The sequence below is a fragment of the Medicago sativa genome, chromosome 4, assembly GCF_051527215.1.
Source record: "Medicago sativa cultivar Bolivia chromosome 4, Bolivia_mono, whole genome shotgun sequence".
Taxonomy (NCBI): Eukaryota; Viridiplantae; Streptophyta; class Magnoliopsida; order Fabales; family Fabaceae; genus Medicago; species Medicago sativa.
This window is the reverse complement of record NC_140752.1, coordinates 88,314,888-88,329,884: the sequence shown is the minus strand read 5'-3', so window position 1 is coordinate 88,329,884 and position 14,997 is coordinate 88,314,888. Positions and strand designations below refer to the sequence as shown.

At 36.2% G+C, this 14,997-nt stretch overlaps 3 protein-coding genes across 3 annotated transcripts; 1 reads left to right on the top strand and 2 right to left on the bottom strand.

Moving 5' to 3' along the window:
- Nucleotides 1–452: 452 nt before the first annotated feature.
- On the top strand, nucleotides 453–1,499 carry LOC146933362 (uncharacterized). The gene has a single exon (XM_085705158.1). The coding sequence runs from the start codon at nucleotides 538–540 to the stop codon at nucleotides 1,264–1,266; it is 729 nt and encodes a 242-aa protein (XP_085561284.1). The 5' UTR covers nucleotides 453–537; the 3' UTR covers nucleotides 1,267–1,499.
- Nucleotides 1,500–5,639: 4,140 nt separating this feature from the next.
- LOC146933361 (putative histone H2A.3) lies at nucleotides 5,640–6,270 on the bottom strand. Its single transcript, XM_085705157.1, has one exon. It carries the CDS (start codon nucleotides 6,194–6,196, stop codon nucleotides 5,744–5,746), a length of 453 nt encoding a protein of 150 aa, XP_085561283.1. The 5' UTR covers nucleotides 6,197–6,270; the 3' UTR covers nucleotides 5,640–5,743.
- A 2,103-nt stretch (nucleotides 6,271–8,373) lies between these two features.
- On the bottom strand, nucleotides 8,374–13,801 carry LOC146933360 (BTB/POZ domain protein, putative (DUF177)). The gene is made up of 2 exons (XM_085705156.1): nucleotides 13,012–13,801; nucleotides 8,374–8,981 (listed from the first exon to the last, which is right to left on the bottom strand). The coding sequence occupies exons 1-2, from the start codon at nucleotides 13,575–13,577 to the stop codon at nucleotides 8,576–8,578; spliced, it is 972 nt and encodes a 323-aa protein (XP_085561282.1). The 5' UTR covers nucleotides 13,578–13,801; the 3' UTR covers nucleotides 8,374–8,575.
- Between the last annotated feature and the right edge of the window lie 1,196 nt (nucleotides 13,802–14,997).

The window sequence follows — 14,997 nt, the reverse complement described above, 5'->3', positions numbered from 1 at the left end:
TTCGAACTCCACCCTGAAAATACAATGTCAGTATGTTACTTAGGAAGAGCTTGTCATTCATGATGGTTCTATCTGATTCAATGAATTAGTCATTATATTTGTGAGCATATGATACACCCCACCAAAAGCAAAAATGTCATAAATAACAAAACAAAAAATGTGATAAAATAGATATAAGTCATAACAAAATTAACTTCTTTTTTAGGGGAAAATTAGCTATTTTTTGTGTAACGAAAAAAAGTTAGTCATAACTTTTCAAAAAAAAAAAAATAGCTATATACACGCTTGAAAAAGAAATGTCACAAATTCAAAACGAGTGAAGTGTGGACAATTAGTTTGACTCCTTTGTAATTGGAGGCTAACACAAAGGGCAATATAGTCATAAAATAGACTATATATACTTTTTTTTTTTTTTTGAAGGAAGACTATATATACTTAATTATCATCATTGTTCAGGTATCTAATTATTTCTGCTAAGCCTAACAAGCAACAAGGTTTTTCATTCTTCTGATTTTCCAAAGCCGCCGCCAATTACATATGGAACATGAATCTATCTTGAAGCACTTTGATTCTTTCTGGTTTCAGTTTAACATTCTTAACAGAAACACAACTTCATCAATAACATCAACATGTTCTGAAAAAGATTCTCAGAACAATGAAACATCATATGAAGGACCAAAACTCACACGGATCCGAACTGTTCATAACAGATCCATGAGTGACCAATCTATTGCATGTTTCAACCATGATTCTCTTTCACCAGACTCTGTTCTTAATATAATTCCTTCAAAGCTTCAAACTATTCATTCAGGTAAAGAAGTAACAGACTCAGAAGATGAAAACAACCTAGTACAGACACAAACTTTGTTACCTAAGAAGAACAACAACATGAACAAGGTTGTTAAGAAGAAAAGAGAAAGTAAGAGTTTATCTGACCTTGAATTTGAAGAGCTAAAAGGGTTTATGGATCTGGGTTTTGTTTTTTCAGAGGAAGATAAAGATTCAAGCTTGGTTGAAATTATTCCTGGGTTACAAAGACTTGGGAAGAAAAATGAAGAAGAACAAGAACAAGAAGAAGATGAAGAAGATGTTTATGAGGAATCTTTGGTTCGAAGACCTTATCTTTCTGAAGCTTGGGAGGTTTATGATTGGAGAAAAAAAGAGAAACCTTTGGTGAATTGGAAAGTTCCTGCAATGAACAATGAAATTGACATGAAAAATAGTCTCAGATTGTGGGCACAAACTGTTGCTTCTACTGTTAGATGATGAGATGATGCAGTTCATGTTTCATAAATCTAATTTTTTTTTTCTTCTTTCTCAAATATACATTTTTGCTAAATAATATCCTTGAAATTGTTTGGTTTATACTTGTAGTTTTAGGATAATGTAACATTTTTTCTGTGTAGTTATTTCCCTGTCAATTTTTTCTGGAATTTGACATTCCATTGTAATGTGTAATTTTTGACAGAAAGGAATGAAATTTAATTCAGTATTTGAAATCTACTGGCTCAATAGGTCTGATAATAATCTATGTTTGTTGTGGTTAGATTGATGGCAGGTAATACTTCTACTCCCAAGTATTTGGTTGATTCTTGATTGGAGGAAAATTAAACTTGGTTTACTTTATGTTCAATTGCTCACAAATGATAATAGCTTGAGATGCTAAATACAGAAACTTGGTTTAGTCTTTGCTTACTTAGCTAAAGAATTTGTCATATGAGACAGTTTAAATAAAAAAAAATCCTAAAACCCTGCAAAAATAAAAATATAATTGAAGTAGTACTCTTGTAACGTCCTTACACCAAACTGGGATGATTGGAACCCACGTCCCAAAGCAAAATTAACTGACTTTAACGAAGCTACAATTACTAGCATCTGCTGAACGAGCCATCATGGGCTCTAAGGCTGCAGCTATAGAAACAAACACAAGTTTTATACTATCATGATTTTCTCTATCATTATCAAAAAAATTATGTGAAATAAAAGGGATAGAAATCCCTTTTGATGTGTGGCAACTACTTAAATTAGTGGTCATTTTCAACCATTAATAGAGGGATAGAAATTCCCTCCTGTCACTATTTTTCCAGTATATGTAAGAGAGAAAAGAAATTAAATGAATATTGTTGTGTTTGAAAAATATTGTGACAGAAGAGAAGATGCAACCAGACTGATGTATACTTTCCCCCAAAAAAAAAGTACAATTATTTAAAAAAGAAAACGTGAGCAAGATATAGCTGAATAATAATAAAGTTTGTTAGTAATAAACTCTAATTGCAATTTGTCACGTGACTATTGGCAAAGCATATATGCAAGCTAAAGAGAGATGCACGTGGAAAATGTTGAATGATCAATAAACAAACAGTCCAAATCTGCAGCCTTTCGCTTTCAGCTTTGTATTCTTTTTCTTGTGTTACCTGTTTATATAGATTCTTTAATCTTTATAGATTAACATTTCATTTTTGTGCATAAATTTTACAATTTTTATCATTTTCTATTAGGGATGTCAATGGGGCGGATCGGGGGCGGGGGGACACTTCCCCGATCCCCGCCCCGCCGGTGTATTTGTTCCCCGTCCCCGATCCCCGCCACGGGGGAATATTTTCACCTATCCCCGTCCCACGGATCCCCGCGGTGCCCCATTATTTTTTTTCCCCGAATTAAAGCTGTTTTATACACAACAATTCTGCAACAGGAAAACAAAGAAGAAACGTAAAACAAAGAAGAGGATAGAAGAAACGAAACATAGAAGAAGAAACAATGAAGGTCGAAGATTGGAGATTGGAGATTGGTGAGAAGATTGGAGATTAGATCAGAGAAACAGTGAAACAGTGAAGGTCGTATGCAAATTAAAGCTTAGATCAGTGAGGGTCGAAGATTGGAGATTGGTGAGAAGCTTAGATCAGTGAAGCGTAAAACAAAGAACTGGATCTGTCGAGCTTAGATCAGTGAAGGGAAGCTTAGATCAGTGAAGCGTAAAACAGTGAAGGGAAGCTTAGATCTGGATCTGCATCTATGTGTTTGTGTAGTAGGGTCACATGGTGAGAAGAATTGGACAGCTATGGAACACAAGGACATTATTTTACATTTTAGCGAAGAGGACAGATTAGTAATAACAACCAAAACCATTATTTTACATTTTTTTATTTTTTATTTTATTAAACCATATATGAAAAGTCCAAAAACCCATCGAAAAATATTAAAGCTTTTTAAAAACACAAGGACATAACAATATTTTCACGGGGTCGGGGGAATCCACGGGGTGGGGGATATTTTCCCGATCCCCGCCCCGAAGTGCCTACGGGGGAATATTTTTCCCCGTCCCCGCCCCCGCAGGGGAAAATTCCCCGAAAATGGGGCACCGAATGGGGAATCCCCGCGGGGATCCGCTCTGAAAAATCCCCACTGACATCCCTATTTTCTATCCTACTTAGATTAAGTAACGCTGAGTTTGACAGAATCATGATGTCTCCCTGTCATTTTTTGACAAAACTAACATTTTTTTTTTAGGAAAAAAACTAACATTTTAAATTTTCAACAAAATCACATTATCGGTTTAATTTGCAAATCTTTAGCTTATTCAAGCATATTATATTATAAACATTTTGACATGTCACATTTTCTTTGAGTAATTAGCCAAAGACCCCCCCGAAATTGCAAGGTGAATCAAATACCCCCCTGTAGTTAACGAAACATCAATTACCCCCCCCCCCCCGAAATTGTCTAGCGTCTGTCAATTACCCCCTTCGTTAATTTCCTCCATCCAACATGCTGATGTGGCCGTTAACTGCCACGTGGCACTGCCACATGGTCAGAAAAGTCATGCCACGTCATAGGGGGGTAATTGACTATATTTGATTTTTTTTTTGAAAAAAATCTGATTTTTTTTTTAAATTGAAACTGCATTTTCGGGGGGGGGGGGGGGGGGGGGGGGGGGTTGGCTACAGTGGGGTATTTGATTGTGTGGCAGGTTTTGAAATTGAAAACAATGATTTGATTTTGTTCAACAAATCAAAGATTTCAGGTAACAATCTAACATAACCCACCCTAAGGAAGGATCTAAACTACTAGGAACTCACAAAGATTATTCTGAAATCTCTTAAAGCTTCAACTCCTTCTCCTTTCTCCCACAATTGCTTCTAAACACCAATTTAAGTCATCATCAACATCACACTAAACATGCATTCACTTCTGAGCTTAATTTGAACACAATTTCAGAAATGGTGAAGTTGATGGTGTGTTTCGATTTGGACAGAAGAGGGGGAATTGAAGCTTGCTTTAGGGCTTAATAATGATGAAAATGATAATGGAAGCTTTGCATGTTGATTTTTATTGAAGTACATGATAGTATTGTTGTGTATGTTGGTAGTTTTGATTAAAATTCTTGGTTCACAATAGTTATATGAAATATGTATTGTTGTTCTAAGTATTTTCTTATGTGTATTGGAAACAAATGTAAGAGGCAATTATGCTAAGCTGTTTGTGCTGCTATTGTTCTAAGTTGTTTGTGTTGTTATTGTTCCAACAAGTTCGTGTCAAAAACCCCCCTGTAGTTTATCAATAATGGTCAAAAACCCCCCTGTATTTGAATTATTTGGGCTTATGTTTTGACAGAACCTGTTATGCTAGTTCTGTTTGTGGCTGGTGGCGTGTTTCTGCTATGGGCCTGCAGTGTCTGGGTGCATGCAGTGTCTAAGTTCATAATCTATGACTAAGGTATGCTACTATATGACAGAATTATCTCTGTGAAATCATCATTTAAGTATGCTACCTATAATGACAGTATAAGCATAGAACAGTATAAGCATAGAACATCTATATGACAGAACTATATGACAGAATTATCTCTGTATAAGCACATTATATAGTAGTGATAATAATGACAGTGACATATATTAGTCATATAAATTAGAATATAGAAAGAATAAGATTCATAGTAGTGATCAATTATCATAAATTTGCAAGGAAAAATCATATTTTTGTTCAAAAGGAAAAAAAAAATCATATTTTTGTTCAAAAAAAAATTTCAAAAAAAAAATTAGAAAATATAGTCAATTACCCCCCTCTGGCGTGGCATGCCTTTTCTGACCATGTGGCAGTGCCACGTGGGCAGTTAACTGCCACATCAGCATGTTGGATGGAGGAAATTAACGGAGGGGGGTAATTGACTAACGTTTATCAATTTCGGGGGGGGGGGGGGAGGGGGTAATTGATATTTCGTTAACTACAGGGGGGGTAATTGACGCGCCAAGCAATTTCGGGGGTATTTGGCTATTCACTCCATTTTTTTGGTGTGAAATGTGCTCCTTTTGGCTTTTGTAGTACGGTACCAATGTTTTAATAACACAGGGGGAACGAAGTTGGAATTGGCTTGATATCAAAATCACGGTTAAATTGATTCAACATAGTTAATTACACGTCTAACAAAAAAGATATTGTTACTTAAGCCAAAAACAATTCAATCAACTCTAAACCGAATTTGGACCAGACGTTGTCAACTGCTCTCTTTGAACCTTTAATTGTCTACCTTGGTTGAAAGGATCTTTCGATTTTAAAATCAAATCATTTAGTCATCAATTATCACATATTTCCTTCAAACATTGATTTTCTTTTTTGAAAAAAAAAAAAAAAAAAATTAGATCTGAGTTTAAATCAAACATTCATTCATATCATTGAATCTGATTCCCAGATACAAAAGAAAACCTAGCTAGATCGCAGATCATATAAACACTAATCAGAAACAAATCTAAGCCTTCTTAGGAGATTTCTTAGCCTTAGAAGGAGATTTAGGCTCCTTAACAGCTTTCTCAGTTTTCTTAGGCAAAAGCACAGGGTTAATATTGGGAAGAACACCACCATGAGCAATGGTAACACCAGTAAGCAATTTCCCAAGCTCTTCATCATTCCTCACAGCCAACAACACATGCCTTGGTATAATCCGATTCTTCTTGTTATCACGTGCTGCATTTCCAGCCAATTCAAGAACTTCAGCTGCAAGATATTCAAGAACAGCGGCTAAGTAAACAGGAGCGCCGGTGCCGACACGTTGAGCGTATCGACCTTTCTTCAAGTAACGGCCAATTCTTCCGACTGGGAATTGAAGTCCGGCTCTGATTGATCTTGTTACCGACTTCTTCCTTGGTCCTCCGCCTTTCCTTCCTCCAGCTCCTTTCTTCGTCGCCTTTGTGCTTGCGTCCATTTTCAAACCCTAGATTTGTTGCTGTGAATTTGGTGTGAATGTGGGAAACGGAAGATTTTGAATTGTGATGAAGTGAGAGTTGATGAATCGTTGGAATGATTATATACTATGAGCGTTTTGGACACCGTGGCGATCCGCGTGAAGATCTTAGATTGAAGGAGATTGTGAACGTTGGATTGAATCTTATCGACGGCTGACGATTGTACGTTTTGGACAGCGTGGCGATCCGCGTCAAGATTTTAGATTGAACGAGATTGGAATTTGGAAGCGTTCGATTCATTCTTATCCACGGCTGAGAATCATTTTGTTTGGCGATCTGTATGTTTTTGCCAATTTTTGACAAAGCAACTCAAATCATTATATGTTGCTTGATGGTTAAAAAGAAAAAAAGTACTACCAAAATTCATTTTTGTAATTTAATTTCAGATTCTATTGTCAATATTGTAATTTATTTATGTATTATTTAATTAATTGTTTTCACATATGGATAAATACATTTCTATTTTTTTTTTTAGCAAAAGCAAAATTAATTCATTTCAGCTCGGCTAAGGTGTCAATTCATTACACTATGATAAAAATTTCCTCTTTAATTGCTTTGTCCGGCACCAACTCAAATGGGAATTGTGTGGCATCTGATCTCAATGTTTTGAAGAACTACTTGATTGTTCCTTCGCACAGGGGTGTTAAAGATATTATTATTGTTATTTGGAAGCCGCCCACCATCACTTGGATCAAGGTTAATACTGACGGCTCGGTAATCAACTCCATTGCCTCTTGTGGTGGGATTTTTCGTGACTTTGGAGGTTCTTTTATGGGAGCTTTTGCTAGTAACCTCGGAGAGATGTCTGTCTATGAAGCGGAAATTACGGGACTCATAATGGCTATGGAGTTTGCTGCCCAAAACAATTGGACTAGGTTGTGGCTTGAGAGTGATTCTTCTAGTGCGGTGAAGGCGTTCAAAAATCATTCTCTTGTTCCTATTCGACTGCGGAATTGTTGGCATAATTGTATGCAGGTAGGGTTGTTTGCTATTTGCTCTCATATTTACAGGGAGGGGAACTGTTGTGCAGACATTATGGCGGAGTCGGGTCACGACCTAAATGTGACATCTTGGTATCATACTATGCCTGCTTCATTGGCGGTTGATTTTGCTAGAGACAGACATGGTCTGCCTAATTTTAGATTTCCTTAACATGTTTCTGTCTTTTTTCCTTGTCGTTTCTTTTTGTTTCCGGAGGGTTTTGGCCTAGTCCCCCCCCCCCCCCCCCCCCCCCCCCCTCGTACATATTTTTCCCCTTTTTTAATAATATGTATAGGAAGGCGGTAGAGGATTGAGGTTTCTGTTGGGTGCCAACCTAGTTGGGATGCTTCAGTTTCTCTTTGATGCCTAACCTTCCTTTTGGCCTTTATCAAATAAAAAACTGATACTTGGATATTGTTAAATCATCATTTTTCATGCCACTTTGGTTAAAAATGTACCACACCATTGCTTCTTGTATTAAAAATATGGATCAAATTTTTGGACTTTAAAATAGGAGAGACCATTTTTCATTAGTATCAATAGAGGAACTAAAAGTGCAATTAAGTCTTTTTTATAGAATGAAGGGGTCATGTCCACAAAAAATCCCTATTGGTCATCGATGCTCAGAAGGCAAAACCAGATAATGACATAAAATTATTTGAAAGAGTCATCCATAAATCATATTTGACGAACTTGTCTGCCACTTAGTTAGCTTCACAACAAATGTGATATAAGAATAAATGATCCAACTAAGCAAGATACCAAAGATCTGATTCACTAACAGAACAAGAATGTCTAGCACTACAATTGATCTAATACACTTTTAAAGTCTTACATTGCTTGGAAATCGAGGTCAATGGTAGTATGTGAAGCGGATAACAACTCAGAAAGTGGTGTGGCATACTTGAATCTGAAGAGAAATACTCCTTTTGGCGCAAAAATTCACCTTTTTGGGGCCAAAAAAATCACCCTTCTAGCACCCTATGGGTTTGACTTGATTATAAAGAACTAAGCAAAAGATATTTAGACAATGCTTTACCAATTATCAATACAAATGGTTAGGGGTTTTTTATTTTGGTGGTTGGTGTCCCGTATATTTGCGGCACCATTGTTGTATTTTTTTCCCGCTATCCGCGAGTTTATGCTCCTTGCATTATCTCGACGAGAATAAATTTTGCTATTCAAAATAAAAAAAATACAAATGAATTCCAAAGATAGCTGTGAGGCCTAGCTGTAACTAAAAGAATACATCCTGAGTATGAATGAAAGAAACTCTAAGCATGCCTTAACATGTTAGTGTATCAAACTCACAAAAGCTACTGATTTACTAGAAAATCCATAACATGAACTTATTCATGTTACAATTGCATCTGCTCTCTTAGATTTCCAAGTGGGCCAAAGCTTTCCTCTTTTACTTCCTCTTTGCTACAGCTGCAATTGCCGGTGTTAAAGTTTTGACCACATTTCAGGCACGCACCTTTGCACCCAGAATCACATACTGAATTCATTGTAATCTCAAGATGCACCCTGTCTCTTATGTTTTTTGAAATGTCAATTTGTTTCTCTTCAGGAGGAAAATATAATTGATCATCCAAATCAATTAGTGCATCTTCATCGTCATCGCCACTTTTTCCAAGGGTTGGAATTTTGTCTTCCCCAAAAATAACACCGAAATCCATAGTCTCTGGTTCATTAACAGGTGGTTCTTCAGTGAGTAAAAGGGAGAACTCAGAGAATATGCTCTCGGCAGATGGCATGCAACACCTTCAACAGAAAATCACATTGAAACGTTATTTTGATTGAAAAGAAAGTAGAAGAAATAATCTATCCTGTGGAATAAGACACTATAGAACATGCAAGGAACTATGTTTGAATATTCTTTCTTTTATTTTCACATGGAACAACCAATTCTTTCTTCTATTTTCATATGGAACAACCAATATCATTTTTTTAGGCCTGACGGCCACGCCTTTTGGTTTGTTACTTTATTCAACAAGTGCTTGCATGAAACTACACGTTTACACTTTTTAGTACCTCATTCTCTCAATTCTCATAGAATAATAGAACGATAAAATAAATATCCAGGAAAATACACTACAACTAAGCAAGTGGACAATGGATAAGACTGTAGTTGTGATGCATTGCATCTAGACGCCTAAAGGGAATTAATCTGTTAGAAATTGTTGTAAACATACATGAGATATCATGTTACTACAACTGCCAAAGAATTCTTACATGCTATTATCACACCAAAATCAGGTTTGGCGTTGTGTAAGCTTTAATAAACTGAGATTGATAATGGATTACTATTGTTCCGGAAAGAAAAAAAATCATAAAACAAACCAATCATATCAAGAAGGGTCAACCGTAAGTCCAAAGAAAAGCAACAGTCGTTAAACATAGAACTCGGGGGGTGACAACATTGGGAGGGAAGCATATGTAACTGGACCAGCATTTAAGTCCAGTTACACCATACATTCTGAAACGTCGCGTTTCCCTCTATAAGGTCTATTGACCATCACCCAACCTCAGACTCTACGATACAAATAAACAACAGAACATCCACTAGTAACCTCCACTTTGCTCTCTCTCTCTCTCTCTCTCTCTCATTCTAGTTATAGCTCAATATATGAAGCATGGAGAGTGGACAGAGAGAGAAGTACGCGCTACATTCTGTTTATGTAAGTTATGCAGAAGAGAATATGGAAGCAAGAGTTGTATCATGTCATACACAGTTTATTTGGACAGGTTTAACAGGGATATAATATTAAGAGGTGTTTGGCACAAGGTTTAAAATATGATGGAATCCTTGTGATAAGATAAGATAAGACATAACTTCCATTGTTAAAACTGCATCTTGCCCTTTACTACAACACAGTATAGAATAGATACGCAACATCCAACACGTAATATAATATGATATAACAGGGAAATCCAACACAGTATAGAATAGATATGCAACATTCCATGTAAAGAGGACACCAACAACTAATTGCTTGGTTCTTGCATCCTTGCTTTCAGTGTCATACAACAAATGCCATCAATTACTCCAAATTTTAATAAAGTAGTATGAACTTTATCATTTCCATGTAGTGCAAAGTAGAAACAAAACAATCATCAAATCGACAAAAGAACCATCAAATGCAAACTCAACTTCCGGTTAAAAATGTAGGAGTATGTCCGTTTATAGGTGAATCTCATCAATGATTACATAACATTATTGACAAAATCACTTGTACTGTTTTCTCAACAGCAATGAATCAATCACAGATCAGCAATGAAGCTAAGGACTGAATGTAAAACAGAGAAGATTTAGAAATATTGTACTAGTTTTGTCCCTAAATATAAGACCCTCTTGAAAAAAATTGTTGTCTCCTTTTAAAGGGACTCTTTCAAATTTTTAACTGCATTAATTATTACTTTATCAAAATACCCTTAATTATTATCATTTTTTTCTTCTAATCAATGAGCAAGCAGTAATAAATACTATAAAGGATTCAGTTCTACTTGATCTTACAATCAACTTTTCACACTAGAAGGACTCGTCTCCTCTCTCTAAAAAACTAAGCGCTCTCTCCTCTCTCTAAAAAACTTTTCCTTCCACCGCCTTTCCTTTTCTTCCCTCAAATCCAATTTGTTTTTGTCACGATGTAGGATCTTTGGATGGTGGTGCGATGAGTGGTGGAAGGCCCTCCGTACCACCCTTTTACTAGTTCTCTCGGATTCTCCACGGTGGTTTCTCGGAGGTTCTGTTGCCGCCGACCTTGGTGGGTTTTCGAGGTCCTGGTGTGACTCGTTGGATTTGTCTCTCAGATCTAGTGGGTTGCTGTTTTGGCCTTCCTTTCCGTCGAGTTTTGCACGCCGGTGAAGATCTTGTTGTTCCAGCCGTACTGTTTCGCCGGATCTTTGCCGCCGGCGGGCTGTTTGTTTTGTGGGTTTGCGACGGTTTGTTTTTTGTCGTTATTTCTGTTTCTGTTTGTTTTCGTTTTTGATACAGGAAGCTGAAGATTGTTGGAGGGTTGTTCGACCTAATTTGTTGATCTTGAACCTGGTTTTTCCTGGATTTGAGATTTGGATCTTGGTTCTGTCCTAAAGTTGCTCGAAAGGGCCAGGTTCGTAGATGCACCGTGTTGGCGGTAGTAGTCTTATCGAACCTTATGGATGGTATCTGCCGCGGTTTTCATGTGCTGTTGGTGGATTGTGTGATGACAAAACCTTTGCGACTCCGTGTTTCGGTTCGTATTTGGTTGGATAGGCCCGAAAGGGCTTTTAGCTTGCTTCGTTGTGAAGGGAGTTGTTGGATCGTGGATCGTTTCTGTGTTGACAGACGATCCATACGCCTATTTGATGCTCTAAATGTCACTCCACGTCTTTTTGCAATTCGGTTTCGCGCTCACATGTGGGTTCGCTGGATTGTCCGTGTTAGTGAATGTTTAGGGCTGTGTTTTTTATACCACTTATGTACTATATTGTTGTATCACCCGTCTCGGGTTGTTTTTGTGGTTTTTTGGGTCAGGTGCATGCCCCCCAATCTTGTAAAAAAAAATAAAAATAAAAAACTTTTCACACTAATAAAAAAAAAATACTATAAAGGATAAACTTCATGGAGGTAGTAGATACTGGGTGAGAAGACTCCATTAAATTGAAGTTTCACATTCGCAAAAGCAATAAAGGAATGCACACAATAGCACATACGATCCTATATCTTTCCATTTAACTCTTAAGCTGACTGGTAAACTAAGAGACATGTTCCCAGCAAACTGACTTGCAGGCTAAATATTGTCTTCAAAATGATGTGCGACATGAAACCATTCATTGCAACACAGGCAGGTACAAGAATGTTAGCACGACTATTTAAATATATGGGAAAATAAATTTTCCTCATATCAAATAAACTCATGCTTTCAGTGGTTCAGCCTTCATAATAGCTTGGTAAGTGGGTTGTAATAAAATATAGACATAGAGTACACGGCAATCAGACAAGGAACGATGTCTGTAACTGGTTACAAGGTTGCAATTTTTCAATTTTGTCAAATCAAGCAAGCACTTTAGTAGTCTTAGCTTTAGATGTTAAAAATCAGACCGAGTAAGAAATAAAGGGCACTCATGTCACCACTATAATCACAAGCTATAACTTTCTTTAAGGGATGCTGTCAATGCAGAGAGAAAGAAATAATATCTTTTACACTGATGTTTTCTTGTTACGGAGGAACAGCAAATCATCCAAAGTAACTGAAGACGTCGAGCTTATGCTCTTATCATCAACTGGTTTTAAATCGGATGTAAAGAATAGAGAGTGATTAAGAAAGTTTCAATTAGAGAGAAAAAGAATACTCCAAAAGTGTATTTCATTGTAGTAGGCAGGATTTTTTTTCTTAATGCTGTTTGAAATGGAGCAGAAACTCTTGGCTAGTTTGGTGTATAACTTTTTCCTGATTAAACTAAAAACAAATCGGCTACTCCATGTTTTGAGACACATACAACAACTCAACTTATTTTTGATCAGCATGATTCCTACATGGTTTTAGCAAAACTAACAGGACGGGAGGATAGGGGAGAGGAAACCAATTTTGGGTGTCAAGGGGTTATCTACTTCTTTCTTATTCAGCATTTTTTGGGATATTAGATACAGTCACATTCAAGATGCATATAGACAGCAAATGCAATTTAACTTTAACCACAGAAATTTTAACATTTGGGGCCTGAAGGATTAATCTATGGCAACAAACACAAATATATAACAGTGTAAAATCATGAAAGAAAAACACAGAAGTTAAAGATGATAGAAAAATACCTATTACACATAAGCGTGATGACAGTTTTTATAATCCCATCAAGCCTCAATTTCTTCTTCTTCCTGGTAACATCAATAGAAATCTGAACCGGAGTCCCATTCGGAAAATCCTTCACTGCTTTCGTAGTTCGCAATCCCATAACAGAAGCCTTATTTTTTGAAACATCGGTTGAAAGGTTTCCTAGACCTAACCTCTCCAAAGTAGTGCAATACTCCAAATGTAAGATTGCAGCATTTCTCTTGTATATAACCGCACCTTCCCACGGTGACCCTTCATCTTTATCAATTTCTTCTTCTTCTTCTTCTTCATAGTCCCAATCAAAGGACACTGTGCCTTCCTCGGTGTATAAATCACGATCATTCTCCATACATTTTGATGCATACATGTGTTTGTGTAACAGATTTTGATGCATACCAATATGTCTTGTTTTACAAAGGGGAACAGTTCTATGTTGAAAAGGGGTGAAGGAATTGCAAGAAAATGTTGTTATGGAATTTGAATTGTAAATGTTCAATTGAGAGAAACAAAAAGGAGCTGAAGAGGATGAAGGGGCTAAAAGTGGCATTTTCAGGTTTTAGTATGAAACAAAAGGGTATAGTACAGTGGTACACTAAATTAATTGAGAGCAAAGAAAAAGTGAAAATGCTTACAGTGACGACGTAAGAGAGTAGATGGAGAGGATTAGAGGCGTTGTTTTTTCTACCGGTGCTTCGGAAGCGGCAAACTCAAAAGGTTGGAAGTTCTCCCATACGAGAGAACATTCGAGATTCCCTCTGCTTTGCGTATTGTACGGCTAAAGTGCTAAGATGATGAGGATATATGTAAAGATCGAATGGATAGAAACGTCAATGTGAACTATATATAAAATGGCAATTGTTAACTTGTGCCATCAACGACACATGTTAAATATCATGTTTTTCAATACAAAGTTGCTTCTTTTTTTTTTTTTTGTACAAAATTGCTTTTTTGGATCAAATATTTGTGAAAAATAAGATTAAAATAAGTTGTTCTAATATTCTCCAATATTGTTCCTATTATATTAGTACTGTTCCTAATTTAAAGAAATTTAACTAATTTTTTAATTAATAATTTAAATTCCTATTGTGGTGGTGGTGTGCCTGTTTTAATGTGATATGATTTTTTTAAAATTAATATAATTTTAATAATATCATAAAACGAGAAAATAGTAAATAAAATAGTTTATATAAAGCGTACGTTTGGAATAAAAATTAAGCCCATAAATGTTATTTCCTTTATGTAATGGTATAGAAATGAAATTTAACTTTTTTTAATTAATAATTTAAATAATATTAATAAAACGATAAAAGAGCGAATAAAATAGTTTAAATGAAGGCTAAATTTGGCATAAAAAAATAGCTAAAAATCATTTGTTTTTCTGAATCCTCAATTACAATATGAAAGACATTAATTACAAATTGAGCATCGCATCGACTCGTGACACATTCAATAAAAGTCGCCTTCCTCCCATTTTGATCAATCTTGAGTCGTTGGCTCCTACAAGTCCCCTTGATTCCATCCAAAGATTTACAATACACACATTTATTACATATATGTGCATCACATTGACTCGTGAGAGATTATGTAGATGTCGCCTTTCTCCCATATTGATCACTCTTCGACCACCGACTTTGCTTGCTCTTATTGGCCCCATTCATTCCCCCCTAAGATCTATATTCATCACATTTATTATGGATTGATCCGTGATACTATTTTGTAAATGTTGCCTTCCTCCCATTTATCACGGATTATGTGTCGTATTGTGTGTCGCATCGACTCATGTCAATTTCTCTATATTTCGCCTTCATTCCATTTTGATCAATCTTCGACCACCGATTTTGCCTACTCATGTGGTCCCCCTTGACACCTCCCTAAGATCTACACTCCACACATTTATTATTGATTATGCATCACATTGACTCATGACACTTTCTATAAATGTCGCCTTCCTCCCAATTTGATTAATC